Genomic DNA, 27,615 nt, shown 5'->3' on the forward strand with positions numbered 1-27,615 from the left:
TTTAATTTGATGACTATGCTAATGAACATTCTGAATTGCCTTGCTCAGTCCTGCTGTCTGATAAGTTGAGTAACTGACTATATATTGCATGGTCCCTAAATTGTAAGGCTCTAAGTTTCTAATAACAAGACTGAGGGACTTACTTATAAGACTGTGGCTTGTAACTGTTTCCCTCATCATGTTAATTTTCCCAATGACTGACTGAAGCTCTCTGCTTCAATTTCTCAAGTCTTCCTGAACCAACTTAGGTTTTCAACTGATGTCACCTCTGTGAGCTATTTGCTTTGTGAAGAAATATTTTTTCATTTTACTATTCTTTCCTTCCAGTTTCAGATGTTTCCCAGACCTATGATACAGTAGTTTAAAGGAAATGATGAGTTTGATACCTCACGTTTCACTTACCTTGACAAAAAGACTTTTGCTTTCCTCGTTTCTATCATAAATTTTCATTTTTTCTAAATAGAGAATTCTTCTAACTTTAAAGTTTATCCTCCCAAATCCATCCTTCAAGGGATGAAGAAGTATGGTTTTTGCTTAGGAATTTCTATTTGATATACCCTGCTGTGTTTCAAGGGTAAGAACTTACACAACATTATAGCTCCAGATATCTTGTGATTTGGTAGCATGGCAGAATAATGTTTCTGTGTCATTTTCACTATCTTTCCTGTTGAAGTTCAACATCTTTTTGACTATATAAATTGAAGTCTATTGCGTTTGATATCTTTGGAAGACAATCTACAATGGTCCTTCTGTCCTTTCACTGTGGTGTCACTGATAAATTGTAGCTCATTTCCTGCAACATTTTTCGAATTATTTTTCCTTCACACATTCTTGTATCAACACTTCTTTTCTCTTGTCAAATAACCTCTAGAGATCTTCTCACACGTGTTTCCTGCAGGATGAACTTTAGCATATGAAGCAAAGAAATTTAAAAGCCTGATACAGAATAAAACTTATGATTCTGGTCATCTTGAGATATACAGTTTTAAGCAACAGAGAAAACTAATCAGATAATTCAGCTAGAACTCTCTCAATAAAAAGGTAGATTATAGACAGATGGACATCAGTATATTTCTCAGATTGTCAAATTACCCATTTGAGCTAGAGTAAAATGCAAAACAAGTTTCATCCTGCATGCACATGGCCTGATAACAGAGCTATGCTTTTCAACTGTCTAGAGAGAAAGTATCACTGGGAAGACCGTGATGGATTAAAAGAAGCCTGGGGTCAGATTAAAGACATGGCTACTTCTATTTTCTGTTGTGTCATGATCCCAAGGATCTTACTTTATTAAGAGTTTGATTTTAACAATGTATTAATAATACTAAGGAAAGGGAATGAATATGATATTCATATGGGAAAGTCATTTTTACACAGAATTTAAATGCAAAGTAAATATAGCATATTATATGTAGAATACATATTTTGAGAATTCATCTAAGTTATAGCAGAAGTTTTAACTCAGATGTCACTTGTTTCTAGAGATAATATGGAGTAAAATGTGAAAAAAAAATGAATGCTAATTTTTAAAGCCTTCCCAAAACTAACTTGAATTTTTTCACAGAATCCATTATAACTAAATTGTAACAATCAAATTTCTGCCATAGCTTATTCCCCTGCAAAAAAAAAAAGTGTTTATATATGTGAAATATCCAGATGTCGACATGTCGACATTCTTAGCAAAATGAAATTATGAAATTGATAACATTTTTCACAAAAGAAGTAGAATGTTAATGAAAGCTATCATATTAATAAAGCAGGAAGTGCCTTGTTTCCAATGAGAAAATAGAAATGGCTGCTGAAGTGACTTATTATTATGTGTATACTTAAGAATATGCCATAATTATGTAGCACACAAATCTGTGCACACTGAGCTTGATGAGAAGGGTGAACCAAGGAAAAGTTATATCAGGGGAAGAAATCTGAGCTCTGTTAAAAATAGCTTCTAGTGAATTTCTAGGCGTAAATTAAGGATTGCTCATAATATCCAGATTATACATCTTGCCTATAATACATACTTATTTAACAGTTTTTCTGCAACAGAATTGGCCTCTTATTTCCCTCATCTACTTTATATTTTTATCTTTTGAAGTGTTGATATTTAAAAATCTGAATATTTCAACAAGGCCTGACAAATTGAAAATGTGAAAAGTTGTGATCACATTTGCATCTAGATAAAGACTCATAGAGACAAACAATCCTGTATACTTTATTACTTATGACTATTTCTTCATCTTCTAATAGGCATTAAGATCACATGGCTTCAGATACTCGTACTTTCAGCCTTTCCCCTGAATTATCTATCTGCTCAAAAAGCTCCCCAAATCCAGAATTATAAGGAACACGACTATAGTCTTTCCCCACTCTGTCCCTTCACAACGTACTCTAACCACCTCATCAAACTAGCTGCAGACACATAGAGACACTCAAACACAGCTGGAGAACATCTGTTCATTCATTTAAAGGGATATTTTAATTTTCAGGAAAACCAGATATTCATTGCAGTAGGGCATAGAATGGAGAAGGCAATGGCACCCCACTCCAGTACTCTTGCCTGGAAAATCCCATGGATGGAGGAGCCTAGTAGGCTGCAGTCCATGGGGTCGCTAAGAGTCGGACACGACTGAGTGACTTCACTTTCACTTTCATGCATTGGAGAAGGAAATGGCAACCCACTCCAGTGTTCTTGCCTGGAGAATCCCAGGGATGAGGGAGCCTGGTGGGCTGCCATCTATGGGGTTGCACAGAGTCGGACACGACTGAAGTGACTTAGCAGCAGGACATAGAATCCTCATTTTCCTGTTTAACTGTGAGGAAGAAATTTTAAGGTCACCTTTACCAAGATTTATCAAGAGTAACACAGTAAAATCTCAAACAAATTCACATACATGTAAATTGTAATTTGTGCACATTCTATTGCTGACCAAATGACTTCTTTATTGGAGAGAAAATTAAGTCCTTTGGGTCACACATGCAATAGAAATTTGATGCACCAACAGGTGAAATCTACAGGACTTGGGAGAATGTTTGACAACGTGGTTCTGATGGTTCAAGGAAAGAAAGGAAAAGACGGGAAAAGAGGAGTACTTGGAAATGAATGAGGGTCAGAGTAAAAGACTACAGGGAAGGTGTAAGTGGTTTCAATTAGTTCAGAATAATGATAATATAATAGTAACAGTAGTAATGATGATAATAACAGTAGAAACCAAAAAATTAGGCACTGTGCTAAGTGATTAAAATGTAAGATCTCATTTGAACTTCATAGTCACTCCACTTCATTTAGTAATTATGAATGATGTTATTAATAGTATCTCATTTCTCAGAGAGGAAAGTGGTTTAGAAAAGTTAGATAACTTTCCCAGGATCAAGGAGCTGACAAATGGTAGATACTACATTCGAACTCTGGGCTTCCCCTGTGGCTCAGCAGTAAAGAATCTGCCTCTGATGCTGGAGCTGCGGCTTCAATCCCTGGGTCAGGAAGATCCCCGGGAGGAGGGCGTGGCCACCCACGCCAGTATTCTTGCCTGGAGAATCCCATGGACAAAGAAGCCTGGTGTGGTATAGTCCATGGGGTTGCAAAGAATCAGACATGACTGAAGCCACTGAGCAGCACAGCACATTCAAACTCTAGGTAGTCTAACTCCAGAGCTTTCTTGATCCTCTTTATCCTCCTCTGCCCTTGGAGTGTGAGAAAGTGAAAGTGAAAGTCTCTCAGTTGTCTCAGACTCTTGGCGACCCCATGGACTATATAGTCCATGGAATTCTGCAAGCCAGAATAATGGAATGGGTAGCCATTCCCTTCTCCATGGGATCTTCCCAGCCCAGGGATTGAACCCAGGTCTCCCACATTGCAGGCAGATTCTTTACCAGCTGAGCCACTAGAGTATCAGAAGTAGAATTCAAAGAGTCAAAAATAGTCCAGGAACTCAAGTTTCCAAATATAGACATTTCCCCTACTTTCTCTGCCTCTGTTTGCTAACTTAAGTCTTTACGCAGGTCAAATCTGAGAGGACCATGTTTCTGATCTTTTAAAGAGGCCACACTCTTTAAGATATATACTTGATATAATTCACTATTGAAAGTCATGCTTGTTAATATAGCAAATTTATCACTATCACATTAGCATTACTTGTATTTCCATCTCCACAGCCCACCAGTACTCGAAAACCTGTGCATTATAAGTGGTTCCCTAGTACTGACCGAAGCAATCTATTCTGGAAAGAAAGAACAAAGTCCTTTGCTGTGACCTTGAGCTGTTGTTTTTTAATTTCCATGTTCACTTGCTAAGTCCTGAAGTTAAATTTCCTAGCTTCCAGGGATATCGTTAATTTTTTAAAATTTTTGTTGGAGTTTAGTTGCTTTACAATGTTGTGTTATTTCCTGCCATACAGCAAAGTGAATCAACTGTCAGCTATATGTATACATATCTCCCCCTCTTTTTTGGATTTCCTTCCCATTTAGACTACATAGCATTGAGTAGAGCTTCCTGTGCTATGTAATAGGTTCTCATTAGTTATCTATTTTTAAGTCTTTCATTGGTTTATGTATGTATGTATGTGTGTGTAGGGAGTTTTCAGGAAATGTAAAGATAGAGATTTCTTTTGTACGTAATTGTTTTAAAAATAGAACTTTACTGTAAGTGAAATGTGGTCATTTTCATAGTGAAAAGATCAGTAACCACTCATTAGAAAATATTTATTAAGTGACTACTGTCACTCATTGAAAAGGTGACGAGGAATATTTATTGTTTTTCCAGCTATATAAATATCTAATGCTTTAGTTATCATGAAAAATTTTTAATTAAACAGAAATCCTATAAAACGTCTAATACTACATTGACAGAAACATTTTACTTGATTTTTAAATTACAACATTTGTGTCATAAACAGACAAGGTAGAATTCTAAAGTTCTACATTTTTTATATCTTAATCTGAAACTAACATATTATTGTTCTTTGGCACAGTTTCAAAACATGTACTTTCTTAACTGTATATTCCTGATTTTTTTATCTAAATGTTGAACTGATGATATCAAAACTATACTAATTTAAGCATTTTTAGATGCCTTCAAACTAAGCATATTTAATTATTGACTGTCCTTTTAAATCGATATTTTTCTGAAGTGTGTGGTATGCTGACTATTCAGAAAACTAAAATCATGGCATCTGGTCCCATCACTTCATAGGAAGTAGATGGGGAAACAGTGGAAGCAGTGTCAGACTTTATTTTGGGGGGGCTCCAAAATCACTGCAGATGGTGATTGCAGCCATGAAATTAAAAGACGCTTACTCCTTGGAAGGAAAGTTATGACCAACCTAGATACCAACAAAGCTCCGTCTAGTCAAGGCTATGGTTTTCCCAGTGGTCATGTATGGATGTAAGAGTTGGACTGTGAAGAAAGTTGAGCACCGAAGAATTGATGCTTTTGAACTGTGGTGTTGGAAAAGACTCTTGAGAGTCCCTTGGACTGCAAGGAGATCCAACCAGTCCATTCTAAAGGAGATCAGTCCTGGGTGTTCATTGGAAGGACTGATGCTGAAGCTGAAACTCCAGTACTTTGGCCTCCTTATGTGAAGAGTTGACTCATTGGAAAAGACCCTGATGCTGGGAAGGATTGGGGGCAGGAGGAGAAGGGGACAACAGAAGATGAGATGGCTGGATGGCATCATCGACTCGATGGACATGAGTTTGAGTAAACTCTGGGAGTTGGTGATGGACAGGGAGGACCGGCACGCTGCCATTCATAGGGTCGCAAAGGGTTGGACACGACTGAGCGACTTAACTAACTAACTATGCTGACTGTAATTGTAATAGATGAATTTTTATGAAAAGTTCAGATTTTGAATTCTCCCCTCTGTTGACTGATTCAGAAACTTCAGAGGTCTTTAAACACAAATATATTAAGGAACAATTCTAGGAGTCAAATTTTATGCAGACTTTTTAAAATTTCAGATTTCAGCTTTAGGGAGGAATTGAGACTCATTAGATTCTAAACACCTATGGTTTTACTTCTTCCAACCACTCTCCCCAACACCCTACATTAAATATCTTTTCCGTTTCCCTTAACTGTATGTCTAGGTGATATTCATCAATTTCCTGCGGTGCGTGCTGGCTCCCCAGTAGATTCCAAACCCTGCTCCCTCTCCTGGTAGGAAGTCAGGCTGCTGCCAGCTGCCCAACTGATGAGTCCTATTGTTTATCTGTTTTCCCTGAAGTCCTAGACCCAGGGAGAGATGAGCAAGCCAAGGGTTTGGGAAGATGCCCCAGCAGGGATTAAGACGCTATCTTCCCCTTTTAGAAATCCCCCATCTTTATGAGGGATTGTCTTGGAATGTCCCTCACTTGACTGAGGAAGGGGGTGGTGCTGATGAGACCACTCCCATCTCTTCCTCTGGCTTTCCTAACTGGCACCCAACTGGAGTGCCCTGAGTTTAGGGCTCACTGGCCCCTTCTTCCCAGTGTTCTCTTTGTGCAGGCATGGGCAGGAGTGGTAGGTGGCTGCTGACAGATATGGTCCTCACACCTCTTGTGCTGTGTGCATGCTCAGTCATGACCGATTCTTTGCGACCCCATGGACTGTAGCCCACCAGGCTCCTCTGCCCATGGGATTCTCCAGGCAAGAACACTAAAGTAGGTTGCCATTTCATACTCCCAGGAATCTTTCAGATGCAGAGATCGAACCCACATCTCCTGCATTGGCAGGCAGATTCTTTATCATTGCACCATTTGGGTAGGCCTAGTGCCTTCTATGGGTCTGGCATAAGATGAGTCTCTACCAAGTGAAATCACTGCATTTAGATTTCTTTTTGAACAAAACCAGAATTTTGACCAGAGACTACTTCTTGTGCCCCCAACTTATGGAGGGGGGTGAAAACCCTCCAGCGAAGATAAAATCTTTTTGTTCTCTTTATATTCATTGACTTGGTGTCACAGCATGGAATTCAGTGTTCTGTTAAGAGACTTCCAAGGTCAGACCCCTCAGCTAGCTTTGGGGCTGCCTTAATAGGCCCTTGGAGTGTCCTAGGTGAAAAGGTGACTTGCTCTTTTGCTTGGGGTTATTTCCTCTTTGTGAAAGTACTGACAGTGAGAAAGGAGAGGCAAGACGTCTGTTTTGCAGAATTACACATTTTTTTACATGAAATCGAGGCTGGTTAATTACAGCACTGGAGGGCTGCCTGCTGCATCTCATCCCCCACAGCTAGCTTCACGTGATGGGATGTAAGAGAACACTCAGCCTTGATGAAAACTGTTATGGGAAAGGTAGAAAAAAATAGTCCAAACTTCCAGGCATCCACAAATATTTTCAAAAGGAAGTTCTCTGACTCATTTGCACTGTGATCTTTCGGTTGTTGGTCCCCACAGTCTTACATCAATGCTTGTAATTAGACCTCCACCACCACGCTGAGAAATCATGTCATCTGTTTATAAACAGCAGAGAACAATTTTGAAATGTTCCCATTGTGGGAACAGCACAAACATTTTCTGACAGACGCTCCCTCAAGCTTTGTTCTCTTCAGTCTCTTTTAGTTAGCATGAATCGTTGACTATCTGGATGTGTTTTCCAGCCAGTTAATAGCACCCTCTAGTTTTTCTCAAGGCTTGTTTCTTCTGAAATTTCAGTGAATGTTGCCAGAATAGAAGAAACTTGATATGCCACTAATGTGCTCGTGACAAATAGAAACCGGTAGTCCTCAAACAGGTATGTGGTGATGGAGGAAGTGATCCAAACAGCTACGGGAAGTGATCCTCGAATCTGGTGCTTTGAAAACAAAAGATCCCAAAACCATTAGTCAAGAAGCACTAACTGACAGTCTTATTTACAGCTCAGGTTAAAAAAAAAAAATGGGCTGAGTCCTCAATTTCATCAGGATCTCTATTTTTTCCATACAGTTGTGCCTTTTGAAAGTCAGTAGTATAATAATTTTTTGTGTGATTCAGAGAGTTAGATATTTAGTGTCTATCCTCTGAACCTTGAGGAACTGTAATATATCTGAATTGTGAGTTTTTGTTTTGAGTCTTCTTAGGAAATCTTGGAGGTCATCCAGTTTGAACTTTCAATTGAAGTGTCATGTTCTTGAGTCCATCTAATAAGAACAGAGTGCTGGATATTAAGGAGCTCCAGGTTAAAATTGTGCTTTCTATTGAGCTGCTAACTGCTGCTTCAACACTCCTTCCTGGTGGTCTTCCTCCTGTCCTCACCAGGACTCACTGCTGATTAGTTAGCAGTGAGTCCTGGTGTCTTGACTCTTTTACATAATTATCCATAAAGTATTTGAAATTATCTATTTTGATGACTGTTAATAATCCCATTTGGCTTTCCAGTTGGGTAGAAGCAAAACAAGAGATATGATTTATTTATAAAGGGAAATAAAATATAAACCCTTTTGTTGGTTTGCAGGTCTTTTAAATATATTTTATTTTAAAATATTTACATAATTTGAAAACACCAGAATCATGAATTCATAGACCTGGAGTGACCTTTAGAGGTCCAGTGAAACAAGTATCCACTTATTGCTAGAATTTCCCTGGAGTATGACTGATTGCTGGGGGCTTCCCTGCCGGCTCAGTTGGTAAAGAATCCACCTGCAGCACAGGAGACCTAGGTTCAATCCCTGGGTCTGGAAGATCCTCTAGAGAAGGGAATGGCAACCCACTCCAGTATTCTTGGGGCTTTCCTGGTGGCTCAGATGGTAAAGAATCTGCTCACAATATGGGAGACCCAGGTTCTATGCCTAGGTCAGGATCATTGCTTGAATTTCCCTGGAGTATGACTGGTTAACTCTGAAAGGTGATCCATTCCAGTTTGGGGACAATTCTGATTGCCAGAAAATCCCTCTTACATTGGGCAAGAAGATTCCTTTCTATGTCTCTCATATCATAGATCCAATTTCTGCTTTCTGGGGCAGACCAAAGCAAGTGTGTGCAGCAAAGTTTTTCATCTCTCATAGTGTCTATTGTGATGACTGATTCTCATAGGATTTTGATAATTCAAACAGGAAGAGTAGTGTCTGGCTTGTTTATACCATCAAGGTAGAATTAACCTCAGATATGCAGATGACACCACCCTTATGGCAGAAAGTGAAGAAGAACTAAAAAGCCTCTTGATGAAAGTGAAAGAAGAGAGTGAAAAAGTTGGCTTAAAGCTCAACATTCAGAAAACGAAGATCACGGCATCTGGTCCCATCACTTCATGGGAAATAGATGGGGAAACAGTGGAAACAGTGTCAGACTTTATTTTTCTGGGCTCCAAAATCACTGCAGATGGTGACTGCAGCCATGAAATTCAAAGACGCTTACTCCTTGGAAGGAAAGTTACGACCAATCTAGATAACATATTGAAAAGCAGAGCCATTACTTTGCCAACAAAGGTCCATCTAGTGAAGGCTATGGTTTTTCCAGTGGTCATGTATGGATGTGAGAGTTGGACTGTGAAGAAGGCTGAGGGCCGAAGAATTGATGCTTTTGAACTGTGGTGTTGGAGAAGACTCTTGAGAATCCCTTGGACTGCAAAGAGATCCACCCAGTCCATTCTGAAGGAGATCAGCCCTGGGTGTTCTTTGGAAGGAATGATGCTAAAGCTGAAACTCCAGTACTTTGGCCACCTCATGCTTAGAGTTGACTCATTGGAAAAGACTCTGATGCTGGGAGGGATTGGTGGCAGGAGGAGAAGGGGATGACAGAGGATGAAATGGCTGGATGGCATCCCTGACTCGATGGGCATGAGTGTGAGTGAACTCTCGGAGTTGGTGATGGACAGGGAGGCCCGGCGTGCTGCGATTCATGGGGTCGCAAAGAGTTGGACACGACTGAGTGACTGAACTGAACTGATACTTCTTGTAGGATTCTGTCCATAGAATTCTGTGATAATCCAAGCCTTTTGTTTTTAGAAGTGAGATAACTGAAATCTAGAGATATGGAGCTTCTGGCTAAGATTACAAAGCTGATTACTAGTTGAGCTGAGCCTCATTCACCTATTATTATTATCATTGTGCTTCTGAGGAAAGTTAATTTGAACGTATTTGTTCGAAGATTGCAATGCTTACTTATATGGCCTCACCTCTGGGAACTGGCAAAGTTTTGAACAAAGCAAAACAAAGAAACTCCATTGTGAAATCTCTAAGAGCACTGCCTAAGGAGACTGAGGTCCAGTTCTAGTTTTTCCATTAAGTAGCTTTAGTCACATGGTCTTTGGGGGTCTTAGTTCTGTTAGGTACTTTGCAGTTGCATGCTGGATTCTCAGACTGTACTTGGGTTTAGTAGGAAAAAGCACCACAAATGTGGGAAGGGAGAGCTTTTCCATGGGTACTGAGCATTTTTCCTCATTTCCTCATTGGATAATATAAATTGTAAGTTTCCCACAAGCTCTAAAATCAGTGCCTGCATCACATCTTTTTCAGATATGATACATTCCTTTCTTCAGAAGGAGGATGTGATCATTATCACATCCCAAGTTATGCTCAACCTTATCTAGTTCTCAAGAGAGATTTATTTATGAAAGAAACCTCAAAAGGAAGATATAAACAGCAAATCTAGAATAAAGCAAAGGTTTACAGCAGACTCTAAAATGCACTCTAATTAATTGATATCCATTCTTATCTGGGTTCTTAATTTAAATGTGACAAAATTTAACAATAAAACTTTATTAATAATACTAAAATATTGCAAGTTTTTCACTAAATAATTATGAGCATCAAGTCTAATACATTTTACTTTCAAAGTTTCATTGAAAAAATTTTCACAAACACATTTATCAGCAATATATCACAATTTCTTTATTTTTAATCAATCTCTCATAATTTTTGCTGCCTTAACGTTAAGTTGTACCACTACTTCATCTCAGGTTTTTTTTTCTCCCCCTAGGGCACAGATATATAAAATGTTGACAAACATACACTCATAGTACCAGCACGATCACCATATAGGACAAAGTATGGCCCAGCAAGCCAAATTTGGCCCTTTGCTAGTTTTTATAAATAGTTTCTGGAGAAGGAAATGGCACCCCACTCCAGTACTCTTGCCTGGAGGATCCCATGGATGGAGGAGCCCGGTAGGCTACAGTCCATGGGGTCGTAAAGAGTCGGACATGACTGAGCAACTTCACTTTTACTTTTCACTTTCATCTATTGGAGAAGGAAATGGCAACCCACTCTAGTGTTCTTGCCTGGAGAATCCCAGGGACAGAGGAGCCTGATGGGCTGCAGTCTATGGGGTCGCACAGAGTCGTACACGACTGGAGCGACTTAGCAGCAGCAGCAGCATAAACAGTTTCATTATAACAAAGCCACACTCATTCATTTATTGTTGCTGTTGCTCAGTTGCTAAGTCCTGTCCGACTCTTTGCAACTCCATGGACAGCACGTTAGGCTTCCCCATCCTTCACTAACTCCCGGAGGTTGCCCAAGTTCATGTCAGTAATGCTATCCAACCACTGCAAAGCCTAAATAATTTATTTTCTGGCCCTTCACAAAGTATGATGATAGTTTAGATTGTTATAGATGTGCTTTATCAAATCAAGACAATTTCCTTCTAGTCATACTTTACAGAAACCTTTTGTCATGAATGAATGTTGAATTTGGTCAAATGAATTTACTGCACCTATTGTACAGATTTATTGCATCTAATGAAAATATTTTTTTTCCCCAAAAATCTATTGATGTGATAAATTACGTTGATTGATTCTTAAATATTGAAACAAGCTTGTATTTTTAGGAAAAATGGCATTTGGTCATGACTTATTATCAGTTTTATATATTACTATATTTAATTTACTAATATTTGTTGAGGATTTTGTACATATTCATAAGGATTATTAGTGTATAGTTTTCTTTGTATATATTTTTGCCTGACTTTTTATCAGAATAATACATACTTTTAAACATCTTTTTCCTTGTAATTTTGTATTTCATTAGCACTGGCATTATTTCTTTCTCAAATATTTGGTAGAATCCCATGAAAAACTAGACCTGAATTTTTCTTTGTTGGAAGGTTTTTAACTATGAATTCATTTTCTTTAATGAATAAAGGACAACTCAGGTTACTCTATGTCCTCTTTTGTGTGTTAGGTAAGTTTTGTCTTTCAGGGGAAATGTCCAATTCATTTATGTTGTGAAATTTATGAGTATCAATTTGTTCCCTTTATTCACTTGTTATCCTTATAAAGTCTGTAAGATCTATATTCATTCCCATCTTTCATTTCTGATATTGATCATCTCTTCTCTCTTTTTTCTTGATCAATTCTAGTTAGAATTTTTTTCAATTTTATTGACCGTTTCAAAGAACTAGATTCTGTTTTCATTGATTTTATCAAGTTTTATATTTTATTTTTTTTTTTTCTTTTTTTTTTTTTTTTTTTTTTTTTTTTTCCTCTAATTTTATTTTATTTTTAAACTTTACATAATTGTATTAGTTTTGCCAAATATCAAAATGAATCCGCCACAGGTATACATGTGTTCCCCATCCCGAACCCTCCTCCCTCCTCCCTCCCCATACCATCCCTCTGGGCCGTCCCAGTACACCAGCCCCAAGCATCCAGCATCATGCATCAAATCTGGACTGGCAACTCGTTTCCTACATGATATTTTACATGTTTCATTGCCATTCTCCCAAATCTTCCCACCCTCTCCCTCTCCCACAGAGTCCATAAGACTGTTCTATACATCAGTGTCTCTTTTGCTGTCTCGTACACTGGGTTATTGTTACCATCTTTCTAAATTCCATATATATGCGTTAGTATACTGTATTTATGTTTTTCCTTCTGGCTTACTTCACTCTGTATAATAGGCTCCAGTTTCATCCACCTCATTAGAACTGATTCAAATGTATTCTTTTTAATGGCTGAGTAATACTCCATTGTGTATATGTACCACAGCTTTCTTATCCATTCATCTGCTGATGGACATCTAGGTTGCTTCCATGTCTTGGCTATTATAAACAGTGCTGCGATGAACATTGGGGTACACGTGTCTCTTTCCCTTCTGGTTTTCTCAGTGTGTATGCCCAGCAGTGGGATTGCTGGATCATAAGGCAGTTCTATTTCCAGTTTTTTAAGGAATCTCCACACTGTTCTCCATAGTGGCTGTACTAGTTTGCATTCCCACCAACAGTGTAAGAGGGTTCCCTTTTCTCCACACCCTCTCCAGCATTTATTATTTGTAGACTTTTGGATCGCAGCCATTCTGACTGGTGTGAAATGGTACCTCATAGTGGTTTTGATTTGCATTTCTCTGATAATGAGTGATGTTGAGCATCTTTTCATGTGTTTATTAGCCATCTGTAGGTCTTTTTTGGAGAAATGTCTATTTAGTTCTTTGGCCCATTTTTTGATTGGGTCGTTTATTTTTCTGGAGTTGAGCTGTAGGAGTTGCTTGTATATTTTTGAGATTAGTTGTTTGTCGGTTGCTTCATTTGCTATTATTTGTTCGTTTTTTCTCTCTTTCTTTTCCTTCAAGTTTTATATTTTAAAATGTATTGATTTCTGCTTATTTTTTTTTAATGTTCTTCCTTCTGCCTGTTTTGGGTTTAATTTGCTCTTCTTTTCATAGTGTCACAGTTAAAGCTGAGATCACTGATTTGAGACCTTTACTATTCTCTAATTAAGCATTCTACTCTAAGTACTGTGTTAACTGCATCACAGAATTTTTAGTTGTATTTTCACTTGTAATCATTTCAAAATATTTTCTAATCATTCTGTAAATTTCCCTGTGACCAAAAGTTATCAGAAGCATATTATTTAATTGCAAAATATTTGGAGATTTCAACATACAATGTATTATTGATTTGTTCTTTACTATGGCCTATCAAAGGATTGTCATGCAGTTATGTTTTGCACTTTTATCCTATTCTTCATCTCTTTTAAATAGTAAATATTTAAACATTTCAAATGTATAAATATGTTGAAGTTATATAGTCTGTCTTGGTGAATGTTCCATGTACACTTGAAAAAAAAAATGTGTCTTCTGCTATTAGACTGTTGATAGTGTTGTTCAGTTCACTTCAGTTCAGTCGCTCATTCGTGTCTGACTCTTTGTGACCCCATGAATTGCAGCACGCCAGGCTTCGCTGTCCATCACCAACTCCCGGAGTTCACTCAGACTCACGTCCACTGAGTCAGGGATGCCATCCAGCCATCTCATCCTCTGTCGTCTCCTTCTCCTCCTGCCCCCAATCCCTCCCAGCATCAGAGTCTTTTCCAATGAGTCAACTCTAAGCATGAGGTAGCCAAAGTACTGGAGTTTCAGCTTCAGCATCATTCCTTCCAAAGAACACCCAGGGCTGATCTCCTTCAGAATGGACTGGTTGGATCTCCTTGCAGTCCAAGGGACTCTCAAGAGTCTTCTCCAACACCACAGTTCAAAAGCATCAATTCTTCAGCACTCAGCTTTCTTCATAGTCCAACTCTCACATCCATACATCACCACTGGAAAAACCATAGCCTTCACTAGACGGATCTTTGTTGGCAAAGTAATGTCTCTGCTTTTCAATATGCTGTCTAGGTTGGTCATAACTTTCCTTCCAAGGAGTAAGCGTCTTTTAATTTCATGACTGCAATCACCATCTGCAGTGATTTTGGAGTCCCAAAAAATAAAGTCTGACACTGTTTCCATTGTTTCCCCATCTATTTCTCACGAAGTGATGGGACCAGATGCCATGATCTTCGTTTTCTGAATGTTGAGGTTTAAGCCAACTTTTTCACGCTCCTCTTTCACTTTCGTCAAGAGGCTTTTTAGTTCCTCTTCACTTTCTGCCATAAGGGTGGTGTCATCTGCATATTCGAGGTTATTGCTATTTCTCCCGGAAATCTTGATTCCAGCTTGTGCTTCTTCCAGTCCAGCGTTTCTCATGATGTACTCTGCATATAAGTTAAATAAGCAGGGTGACAATATACAGCCTCGACGTACTCCTTTTCCTATTTGGAACCAGTCTGTTGTTCCATGTCCAGTTCTAACTGTTGCTTCCTGACCTGCATATAGGTTTCTCAAGAGGCAGGTCAGGTGGTCTGGTATTCCCATCTCTTTCAGAATTTTCCACAGTTTATTGTGATTCACACAATCAAAGGCTTTGGCATAGTCAATAAAGCAGAAATAGATGTTTTTCTGGAACTCTCTTGCTTTTTCCATGATCCAGCGGATGTTGGCAACTTGATCTCTGGTTCCTCTGCCTTTTCTAAAACCAGCTTGAACATCTGGAAGTTCATGGTTCATGTATTGCTGAAGTCTGGCTTGGAGAATTTTGAGCATTACTTTACTAGCATGTGAGATGAGTGCAATTGTGTGGTAGTTTGAGCATTCTTTGGCATTGCCTTTCTTTGGGATTGGAATGAAAACTGACATTTTCCAGTCCTATTGTTCAGGATTTCTATATGCTTTCTTTATTTTTTAACTGGATATAGTAGTTTTGCAATGTTGTATTAGTTTCTACTGTACAACAACATGAATCAGCCATATGTATACATATATCCCTTCCCTTATAAGCCCCGCCCCATCCCAACCCCTAGGTCAGCACAGAGCACTCAGCTGAACCCCCCTGTATGATACAGCAGCTTCCCACTAGCTATCTGCTTTACACATGGTAAATGTGTTTATACGTCTATGCTACTGTCCAATTCATCCCGCCTTTCCCTCCCCACTGCTGTGTCCACAGATGCATTCTCTACCTCTGCATCTCTATTCCTGCCTTGCACGTAGGTTCATCAGTACCGTCTTTCTGGAACTTCTATATTCTTACTAAACTTCTTCCTACTGTTTCATGTACTTTTAGAGAGGAATAGTTAAGTCTCTAACTATAATCGCACCTTTATTTATATTTAAGTTCTATGGCATCTTGCATTATCAGGTTATTTTGTCAGCTGCATTTATATTTAGGACTGATCTGTCTTCTCAGAGATTTGACCTGTTTATCCTTATGTTTTATTCCTGTACATACATAGTAATACTTCTTCTGAAATATATCTAGTCTTACGTTAATATAACCATTTAAGCTTTTTTGATTAGTATTTCATGGTATCATTATTATTCATTTATGTTTGGCCTATCAAAGGATTGTCATGCAGTTATGTTTTGCACTTTTATCCTATTCATCCATCTCTTTTAAAAGCTGTTTAGACTTTATCTTTCATTCAATGCAGTTTTTAATATTGGTAGATTTAAAATCTACCCCATTGTTTTTCCTATTTTCCCTATCTGATGTATTTTTTCCTTTGCCTGTTCTTGGACTGCATTTTATAACACCATATTTATTTATATTTTTGACTCTGCATTTATGCATTTAAACATATTTTGAGAGAATGCATTAGGATTTACAACATAAATTTAATTTGTCACAGTCTAACTTCAAATAGTATTTTGCTTTACATGTAGTATCAGAACCCTGTGATTCTGTGCTTCTCATTCCTCTTTCTTGTCTTCTGTGCTGTTGTCATGTGTTTTGCTTTTACATATGTCATAAACCACAGTACAGTGCTACTATTTTTGTTTTGCCTTGGGCAGTCAATTATCTGTTAGAGCAAAATAAGAAAAACATCTTTTACATTGATTTTCACTTTAGTAATTTCTGAATAGAGATCTTCATTTCTTTTTATAAGCCTAAATATCTATCAGTTATGTTCTGCTTTAAAAAAATAACCCTTTAGCATTTCTTGGAGCATGGGCCTCTGTCTGAATTTTTGATTGTCTGAAATGAGTTTTTCATTCTCCTTTATTTATTAGAGATATTTGTGCTGTGTGTAGAATTCTGGATTGACTTCTTTCTCTTTTCAGCACTTTAATGATGCCATTCTGTGTGGTTTCAGACAATCCATTGGATATCAGTCCTATATTTTTTCCTTTGTATGCAATGTGTCCTTTATTTCCACCAAATCCCTGTCCCTGGTGCCTTTAATATTTTTTCTTTATCTTTTTTGAACAGGTTGAGTATGATATATCACAGTGTGCATGTGCTTGTATGTGTGTATGCATGTGCGTGTATTTTGTTAGGGTATTTATTTATACCTATGTAGAAGGCTGGACAGAAGTGTATAGCATTTATGCCTGAAAATGGATATGCCTCTTCTGTTAGGACATGAGTGCAGGAATTTGAGGCAGTAGAGTCAGAAGCTGAGCTGGATTTGTGTTTCATTGTTGCTGTAATCAGTTTCAGGCCACCACATACAAAGACTGCAAGTCTTTGTACCCCTCTGTCCAATTCATGGGCTTCCCAGGTGGCTCAGTGGTAAATAATCTGCCTGCTAACACGAGAGGCCTGGGTACGATCCCTAGGTCAGGAAGATCCCCTGGAGAAGGAATGGCAACCCACTGCAGTATTCTACCTGGGAAACCCCATGGACAGAGTACCCTCGTGGGTCCATGGGGTCACAAAAGAGTCAGACATGACTTAGTAACTAAATAACAACAACTCAATTCACACATTGAAATCCTATCCCACAATGTGATGGTTTTTGGAGGTGGAGCCTTTGGGAAGCACCTGGGACACGAGGGTAGAAGCCTCACAAATGGAATTAGTGCCCTTAGAAGAACAGACCAGAGAGCTAGCTCACTGTCTTTCTGCCAAGTGAGGACACAAAGAGAGGTCAGAAGTCTACGACATGAAACAGGACTCTCACCAGAGCCTGACCCTGACACTCTGACCTTAGATTGTAGCCCTCAGAACTATGAGAAGTAAGTTTCTGTTGTTTATAAGACAGCATGTCTGGAGTGCTTTGTTATAGCAGCCTGAACAGATAAAACAGTTGGGAGAGATAATTATTCTCAGAATTCCTGCTCTACCCCGTTTCTGGCCTTCCTCCAGCACCTGTGCCTCTGAGGGAGTTTGTGTCCAGGTATTTGTGATCCTCTAGTGGTTGTCAGCTTCTGCTTCTTACTGAGTGTTTATCAGCCTGGTGATGTGAGGCAGAAAGCCTGTCTGTTTTCCAGGTCTAGGGTCAGACTTAGGTAAGCCTATGCCTGGGCATCAGGGAGCATCTCAATGATCCAAATCTTCCTTGTCATGGTGGTAAAACTGTGCAGGTTGCATGCAGAAGGGTTTCCCAACCTTCCCCCATTGGTAGGAAGCATCTAAGGATATTGGTATAAATGTTAGTCCCAGTTCTATTTCCTGCTTCTCCCAGAGGACTGATGTGTTCTGCTTCTTGGGGTGCAGGAGCCTGGATAAAGCTTTGTGCTTCCTCCCAGAACCAGGTTCTTGAGCGGTGTCAGGATCTATGGAAATTAGCTTACAAGTGAATGGACACCCTCCTCGTATCTGTGTCCTAGGGGTTCTGTCCTCTCTCAGTAGCTCATGCTCAGCTTTTAGAAGTTTGTTTAGGAAGGTTTTCTGAACTTGTCTTAATCTCTTGTGTTGATATGGTGCCAGTGTCTCTCACCCTGCCACCTGACCCAGAGAAGCTAATGCTCTCCTTGTCACTCTCTTTGCAGCAACTGTTTTCTTTGGCATATAGGCTCCCTGGTTTCTCACCTCTCTGACAGATTCATGAAAAAATATGATTCTATATTTATATGACTTTTTCTTGCTTTTAGTGTAGGACAGATATAAAACTCTGTACTACCCACATTGGTATCAAACTATCATTATCATAAAAGAGTCTAGTTGTTTTCTTATTTTAATGTAGTTTTAAAATCATATTTATCCTTTTCATATTTCCTGATTCTAGATATCTTCATATTTTCCCTTCTCATTATTAGGCTCTAAAAATAGATTTATAAAATTTTAATAATATTCTGGAAATAGAATAAAGATATAGTGATATGTTATAAGTAATTTCTAATATTTGAAAATAAAATATTTCCTATTAAAAACATGACCATAATCAAAGGAAAGGGATTTTTATTTTCTCTGGGTATAGCTTTAGACCTATTGCTAGAAGTATGAATGTTATAATCGCTTTTTAAATAGAACTGAAATCAGATCTCTGAAGGTGCTAACAGCTTACAAAAGCACAGCAAAGTACCCTGGTCAATGGTATTAAGCCAGTTTTGTTCAGTAGATAAAAGAGATGCAAGTTCAGCCCCTAGGTTGGAGAGACTCCCTGAAGTTTGCTTGGAAAGTCCTACGAACAGAAGAGTCTGGTGGGCTACAGTCCATGGGGTTGCAAAGAGTCAGACTGGCTGAGCACACATACATTCACTAGTTTTTTCATAAATCTTTGAGTCATTTTGGCTTGGGAGGAAAAATGTCTTTAAGTATCTGTTTGCAAATGACCATCATGATATTTTCCATGAGAAAGATATAGAGGTAGAGAGGAATCCCAGTTTGAGTCAAAATTTCACAACCTTCTGAATTTATCAAATGAATAAAAAGAAAGTGAAGCAGCCTCAAGAGAATTCTCTACAAATTAGCTAAGAATCCTGGAAGTGTTATAATCTGACTGGGACTCAATTATTATTACCTATAAAAATAGGTGTTGTATTAGAGTGACTATATAGTTTCCTGAAGTTCCAAGATTCTCTGATTCCTAATTATGTATCTCTGTTTATAATGATTTGATTGAAAAACCACTCTTACATGAATCTTTCTATAACTGCAGGTTTTATATGGGGAGAGATTAAACAAATGTGGGATGGTGGACTTCAAGATTACATCCATGATTGGTGGAATTTAATGGATTTTGTGATGAACTCCTTATACCTAGCAACAATCTCCTTGAAAATCGTTGCATTTGTAAAGGTAACTATAATTTATGTTATTGGTAAAGCAAAAGTTATGTTAACTATTGATAATATTCCATTGTTATTATTTTTATTAATAATGCTGCCTAGGGCATTATCTGTATGTGAAATTCATCATCTCATGACATTCCTGAGAGATAGAAATAAAATACATAGATAATGCACAGCTTATAGTCGTAAAACAAATTTTGATAGACATTTAGAAATTGTCACCCAATTTTCTGGTATCTAAATTGAATGATGCCTAAAAGTGATTCACAATAGCTGCTCTCAAGTCTAATCTTTTCCATTTCTAATGAAATTCTACCTCAAACACTGTTCAAACTTTTGCAACCAGAATCTATTTTTATCAGTTATAACTAACTGATAAAATTACACAGACAGATCAAAATATTACTCTCTTAAAGCATTGAAATTATTATTTCAGTTTAAACTAATATAGCTTGATATAATTGGAGCAGAATATAATTCTTCTCCTCACCCCATTCAATGTGACAGTGCTGAAATCTCACACACCCATTCCTCCCCCGCGTTCCATACAGCATCAGTCTCACCCCAAACCACATAATTTACATAAAGCGTTTTTGTTCTGCAGTGACAACTGAGATTATTTTGTGCTTTGGGGGATGTTTTTTAAACCAAAGTATGATCGTGTCCTCCTTCCTGCCTTTCCTTTCACTCCTTCCTTTTCTCTTCCTTTTTAAAAAATGTGTGTCAAACTGATGAGTGAATTAGGAAAACACAGTGTTTAATTGGACTGTACATGAATAATTCATGCGATCTAATGATCTGAGCTAGGAAATGCTAAAACAAAAGTGAACTCTCATTCATTTAGTGTTGTCCTAAGTCAGCTCCTGAAACGTTCAGCTGTAACAGGGTCAAAATTGCCCAAAGTCGTTTCCTGAATTGTTCAATTAAAATGTTTCCAGCACTCATCAAAACATTCAGAAAAAATGTTTTCTGCCAGTTTCATGGAAAACTAGCTATGTTTTAAGAATGGAAATGATTTGATAATTTTTTTCTATCTGCATTAAGAATGAATTACCTTGGGCCTTTCTGAAGATGACAGAAAATATTGTGTTAACCAAGCAAGTTTGGCATCTGTGCAGGAGATGGTTATCTATTTTGAAGTGCATGTCTTCCCGATTCTTCTTTCTTCTGTCATGATGCTTAAGTATATCTATAAAGTTGTTTTGGACATGTTTCTCTCAAAAAGTAATGTATCTGTTTTTTTGTGACCACGTGCAGTTATAAAATTCTAGTTCCACATGACATATCAATTCTTCTCATACTTTCAGGTGCTAAGAATCACCTGGGGAGCTTGCTAAAACAGATCCCTTTTCTCAGTTCCCACGGATCAGGAGTATTAGGCAGGGGCCTAAATTCGCATTTATTGCAAATTCATCAGCTAATTTTGAGGTAAATGGTCTAAGGAAGACATCATGAATAGCCTTAGGCTGAAAAATTCTATTTAGCAGCTCAAATAAATATGGGTTTGATGCCAAAAGGAACCTCTCTCATATAATATTTATATTAAGAAACATTTTATAGATCTCATTTATATGGTATTCACTTATGGTACATATATATTTTATATATAAGAACTCTGATATATACTAAGTACAATTATATGAATTAATGAACACCTGTGATTTGGGGCCTCAGTGGTTTCAGATAACTGGATTTGAATTTTCATAAATTCTTTATGTGGAATATCTGTTTTCAAACTAAAATATAAACATTGTTCCTTATACTGTAAATGGGAAATTTTGTGTTAAAAATTCAACTAGGGACTACCCTGGTGGTCCAGTAATTAAAACTCCACACTTCCAATGCAGGGGGCATGGGTTCAGTCTCTGATAGGGAAACTAAGATCCAGCAAGCTTCACATGGCTAAAAGACAAAAAAAAATCAACTCATCCCAAGTGATGAAGAAGAAAGAAAAGAAAAGGAAAAAAAGATGGAAAAGTACATAGAAATAACCTCAGATGAAGTCTTTGGGAAATATATGGATTGCTTATGCCCTTTGGTCATAGGAGTTCAGCTAGGATTATAAACATAAATGATGAAAAGTTATTTCTGAATGACTAATTTGTGTGCTCCAAACCTGAGTTTCATGAATAGTTTTTAAATGGCTGCACTTTAGACCTGGGTTTCCTGGGCTCAGTTTTCTCCCATCACTTACTAGTTATGTGAACTTGGACCTGTTTTTTCACCTCTCTGTGCTTCACCTATAAAATAAGGAATTTCTGCCTTACACCATTAATATGAGAAAAACATGAGTCGATCAATGTATTTAAAGTGCTGGTATCCAAATGCATGATTAGTTCTCTCCTTTCTCTCCTACTGCTGTTTCCTCCTCCTTCATGTACCCTGAGTCCACTGGACTTGCCTCTTGCAATGTCTTTATTGTGGCATTTGCTTTATTTTAGTTGAAAAAGACCTTCATGTCTGAATTCACACTTGCCTTTACCACTTGCAAACTGTCTAATTTGGGGCAAGGTGTTTCATGTGGGCCTCGATTGTATTATCTTTTAAATGACGATAATAGCAAAAAAGCACCGACTTTGGGAGGCTGTGATGTCATGCTGATTTGGTGACTCAGCCTCCTTGATCATCTTTTGTTCTATCATTCATTTTCTCATGCTAATTTTTAATAACATAATTTACGATTTCAGGAACAGGAGCATTATTTCTGTACAAAAATAGACTACCATAAATGAGGCAAACAGTCATTTTGTGAATCAAGCAATGAGAATTTATGGAGTCACATTAAGAAACTGGCTTTCCATCTGTTTGTTGAGAATGCAGACACTGGCGATACAGCCCCTGCCTTCAAGCAGTTCACAGAAAGGAAAGAGAAATGCACATGAAGACCTTACAGTGTGATAAGGTCTACCACAGGGACCTTGGTGGCATCATGGAAGGAACTAAATTTGGCTGGCAGTGTCTTGAAATGATTTAGAGGACAGAGTGAGTGGGCATGTATTGTGTCCATGAACATTCATAAATGTCCCTGGGAGAAGAGACACAACATGCATGAGTCTGAGAGTATAAAGGAGGCCACTAATTCAGAGGGATGGTCCAGGGAACTGGGGCAGGGAGAGGATGGGAAGGACTTTCCAGATCATGCTATACAGTTTGAATCCTAAAATAAAGAGGAACCATTAATGAGGCTGAAACAGAATGAGTCAAATGATGATGATTACCTGAAGTAGAGCAGTGGACACAGGAGAAGTTAATAGAAGATTGGCTTTGGGAAAAAAAAAAAAATTAGGAGGTAAGATCCACAAGACACGTGATTTGTTATTATGAAGGCTTGGATCATAGGTGGGATCCCAGAATGGTCTTGACGCTGCTCCTCAGTAAATAGTTTACTTCTGATGGTTATGATGACCAAATGAACCATCAGTCCTTCAAGAGGGAGATCCTTCTGTAACTGGTCTGTAGGGAGAGAACCTCCTGGTCTAGCAGAAGGGCCATTCTTATTTGGCTCATCCCTTTGCAATTTATCCTCCTGGAGATTTTTTTTTTTTTTTAACATACAAAAGGGTCCTTTTGGCCAAAGCTGTGATCTGGGCTCTGATCCATACTTGGTATGACTACTGCCTGTACCACTTCCTACCAGTATGATTTGGGACAAGTTAACCTATGCCTCAACATTCTTCTCTGTAAGATGATAGGAATAATCAAGTTCCAGACAATGTTTGTGAGGATCTCATTAATAAACACATTTATGCCATAGAGTTTAATATAAGCACTCAGTTGTTTTTTATTTTGATTAAAATGAAACAGCATAGATTATACAAAGAGAACACAGAAGTTCACGTGACTTTAGGATTCTCCTTCTCCACAAGGCTTGTGGTTCTGCCTTAAATGCCTTGATTCATTAGCATTTCACAGCTTAGGGATTGTAGCTTTTTAAAATTTGCTTTTAATTTTTGAAGGAGAAGGTTTGTCAATCATTTCTTGTTCTCACCATGTATAAAATGTTAAGTCAATCTAGAGCTTGTTGATGCCTGGGCACACTTGGAAAATGTTAGTTTATCTTCATTAGGAATCGTTTTCTCCTAAATATTACCCAGTCCCTTTTCCTATGTATAACTTGTCTCTTATGTCTATCTTCTGTCATTTGGCAGAAATGGTTGCAATTCTATGCCTCGTCCACTGTGTAAATAATATTCTCAGAAATCAAAATGATTAGGAATAAGAACAGTTCTTTCAATGATCTTGCTGGAATTTTTCATAGCACCAGTCTTCTAAATAGTATTTACCTCATTGGTCCCTCTTCTTATCAGCTAGAAAGAAGGTGAATGTTTCTATTTCACAAATGTTACAACTGTAGTGAATTCTCCAAATCATGAACTTTCTAAATATTCTTTAGTTTTATGACAGAGAGCTGTAGATATTTAAATCTGAGTTGTATAGTATTATCTACCACAGGAGAAAACCATACACCTTCCTGTTGTCTTCACTTCTTAATTATCTAACCAGTTTGTAGAAAGGGAAATGTTTTCACCTTATAAATCAAGCATTAAAACTAGCATACATTTTCTGTTTAATTTTGTAGAACAAATGTTTTCACTTTGCCTCAACTTAATTATTATTCATTTTGAATACTTGACTTTTATGAGTATGCATCAGGCTCTAGAGAATATAAAGATGAACTTTTCCTATATTCAAGGAACTTAGGACCTACTATTATGATGCAATCCGTCTTCCTCTCCTAACACTTCTGCTAAGGTGTTCATGATCTGCCTTCAGCTTTCTCTTAGAGTTATCACTATTCCCAAAGCCTCTGCAACCCAGCTATATTAAGATGCTCCCATTTCTACAAATGATCCATCTTTTCTAACAATCGTACTTTAGAATATGTCTGGGACAATTCTCCACCCGAAAATGCTTTTCGAGCTTCTGTCACATATAAAACACTCTATTAGATGTCCAGTACCAAAAACACATTAGACAAAGCTCCCGACATGGAAATCTGACAAGAAACTCAAGGTAAATATTCTGTTTTCTAGGTCTGCATAGGAGCAAGTTCCTTACAAAGAATCTAAATAGAAATGGAGGCTTAAGGCAAAGTCAAACTATGTTAGGTTTATAATTTATAAGCAAATCCATGAGAAAAAAAGGAAAGCAGGAATTTCTGGTGCTCAAAGAGATATAGGTATGTACATATCTCTTGATTTCTCTCGAACAGGGGATTGCCAGCTCTGGTCAGCAGGATCCTGGTGTCCACTCATCTGTAGTACAAGAGAACTTCTCAAAGGAAAGACAAGCACTGCCTATTTAATATATGTCTTTTTCACTGTATTGTAAGCCTGCATGGCATGAGTTATAGCTTGTTTGATTACTACTATGAACCCTGAAGATATTGCCTGACACAGAGTATGCACTCAACACATATTTGATAAGTGATTAGTAGCCAAAGAATCAAAATAATTTGAATTGAAACCCATTTTTAGACAAAGGGTCCAGGATTCATAGAAAGGCCTTTTGGTGAGAATGTGAGGGTCAGTTTGGAGAACAGCCAGAATTGAAGGTTTGAGCCAGAGCGGTAAGCACCTAACTGGGTACAAATGGAAAGTCAATCTCTAAAGGAAGTCAAGTCCCAGATTCCAGAGGCTTCATGTGACATGTTGGGAAATGGAATTTCATCATGAGGATATTGGTGTCATTCAAGAACATTAAGCCAGATTGCCTGATTGGTCCTTTTAAAAGATGACCTGGAGGAAATAAATGATTATAGAGACAAGATTCAAGGCAGGGATAAGAGTTAGAAGGCTATTATAATCATTTCTGTAGGGAATAGATTTCCTACAGAAGTAGATTTCCTACAAAACTTCCTTTTGTAGGAAACTTTTTTTAACAGTGAGGATACCAGTGTCAAGGAGTAAGGACATATATAAGATTTTGGTTTCAAAGGCTGGGAGTTTGCTAGGAAGGACTCTAGGATCAACCTCAAATGCTGCCTTAGGTGATTTACTGCCATCCACTGAGATGAAAAAGCATGAATTGTGAAGGTGTTTGAGGATGAAAAGAGGATGAGTTTCAATTCTGACCTGTGAGTTTGAGACACCCATGAGATATTTAAGAGAAAATGTCAAGAGGAAAGAGAATATAAAATATGAATGTACGTGCAACTTCTGGGCTGGAGATGGGGAACTGGGAGTTATTAGCATATAAGTGACAACTGAAATCACAGGAAATATCCAGGGAGAGTAGAAAGAATAAGAAGAGAAGGGCTCTGAGAAGTGAACTCGATGTTTAAGGTGCAAGTGAAGAAGCAGAGCCTGCTAAGAAGATTGACAAGAGCCATCACTCTGGCTGGAGGCAAACATACAAAGATGAAACATGAGTATAGATCTTGTGAATAAGTTTTAGAAAATAAAGCCAAAGAAAACTTTAAAATTCAAGTTAATCTTTTCATTCCTAACAGTAGATGTGGAAAATATGTTTAATCACTGCAAAATTACCACTTTTCTGTACAGAGTCACAGAATAGCTTGGTTTGAAAGAAATTTTTAAATTGCTTCATAAAATAATGCCCTTCTTTAAAACCTAAGTGAAATGTACATAGATGTGAATGGCAGAAGAAAACTTAGAGAGTAAAGTTTAAAAAAATGAAATCAAGAGAGAATTCCTAAAATGTTATATCTCATTTATTGCTAACAAGAAACAAGGTTTCTGGGTCAGAGAACAGATAAATTCTTTACTTACAAAACAGTCTTCACATTGGTCCCCCATGCTCCAAGCTCACACAGGGCAACAGAAGAGAAGCCAGATGTGCCCTCCACATACATGAGTTTGTATCACAGGACAGCAGTGGGAAACTAATGCGTCTCAGAGCTTGTGTAGTACAGCTGTGCCTGCTGCCCATATTTCCCCTGGAGACAGAAAGAGCAAGACCTTCACCTTCTAAAGTGAACAAGTTCTCTCTGGGGAGGCAAAGGTCCCCCTGGATTATTATCCTTAGACGGTAAGCAGATGGTTCCAGGGAAGATTTTTCTCAGTCTCTCAGGAGGTCTCTCTCTTTAATTTCCAAGTCTTCATTCAAATATCCTTTAACCCTGTGCTTAGTCGCTGAGTCGTGTCCAACTCTTTGCAACCCCATGCACTGTAGACTGTCAGGCTCCTCTGTCCACAGGGGATTCTCCAGGCAAGAATACTGGAGTGGGTTGCCACGCCCTCCTCCAGGGGAATCTTCCCAACCCAGGGATCGAATCCAGGTCTCCCGCATTGCAGGAGGATTCTTTACCTTCTGAGCCACCAGGGAAACCCTCCTTTAACCCAAATACCAGCAATATTTTTCTCAGGACACCCCGACCAGGTATAAATGCTATTCACATAGCATTGTTTCTCATCATTTATCCGGAGTGCTGGACCCTGAAACAGTCCTGGATAATTATATAGGGGCAGAAGCTAGCATCTCATTTGCAAAATGGAAACCATCCTCTTATGATTTTGCAAGCCCCAGCTGAGAGAATTTGCTAAGAAGGGTTCTAAAGTACAGTAAGTCAATAGCAGAGCTGGAGTCAGTGACCACGTGACGATGGATTTTACATCCTACTGGATCAAACGGGCTGTGATGCCTAGAACAAGGAATGGCATCTCCACTAGATTCAGTAACATCAAAGGATCCTTCGAGTTTGAACAACATATAATCTCTATTCATTGCCAGTCTCGTTAGCGCCAGATAGAATGTGTCACTTTCTCTTCTCTATTCCCACAGCAGTTAGTGTTCATCTCTCAGAGCATTTTTATTATAATTATCTGTTCCTTTCATCCTCATTTTTCCATGCGTGAATACTTGATGGGATAAAATGTCTCTTGAGCACCTAGGACCTGCAGGGCATTGTGTTAAATGTGGTGAGAAATTCCAAGAAAACAGTTATATCTTTAAGAATGCTTATTGTTTAGTATTTTGTACATTTTGAGGTATGGTCCTCAGCCAT

General features: G+C 38.2%; 1 protein-coding gene across 7 annotated transcripts in view; it reads left to right on the top strand.

Moving 5' to 3' along the window:
- TRPC4 (transient receptor potential cation channel subfamily C member 4) overlaps positions 1-27,615 on the top strand; it is a 208,151-nt gene that overhangs the window by 154,060 nt on the left and 26,476 nt on the right. For all 7 annotated transcript variants that reach the window (XM_010810662.4, XM_015473750.3, XM_059891956.1 and 4 more), the window contains 1 exon segment: positions 19,517-19,656. In XM_010810662.4, the coding sequence (XP_010808964.1) occupies positions 19,517-19,656 (140 nt within the window).

Source organism: Bos taurus, chromosome 12 (genome assembly GCF_002263795.3).
Source record: "Bos taurus isolate L1 Dominette 01449 registration number 42190680 breed Hereford chromosome 12, ARS-UCD2.0, whole genome shotgun sequence".
NCBI classification, from domain to species: Eukaryota; Metazoa; Chordata; class Mammalia; order Artiodactyla; family Bovidae; genus Bos; species Bos taurus.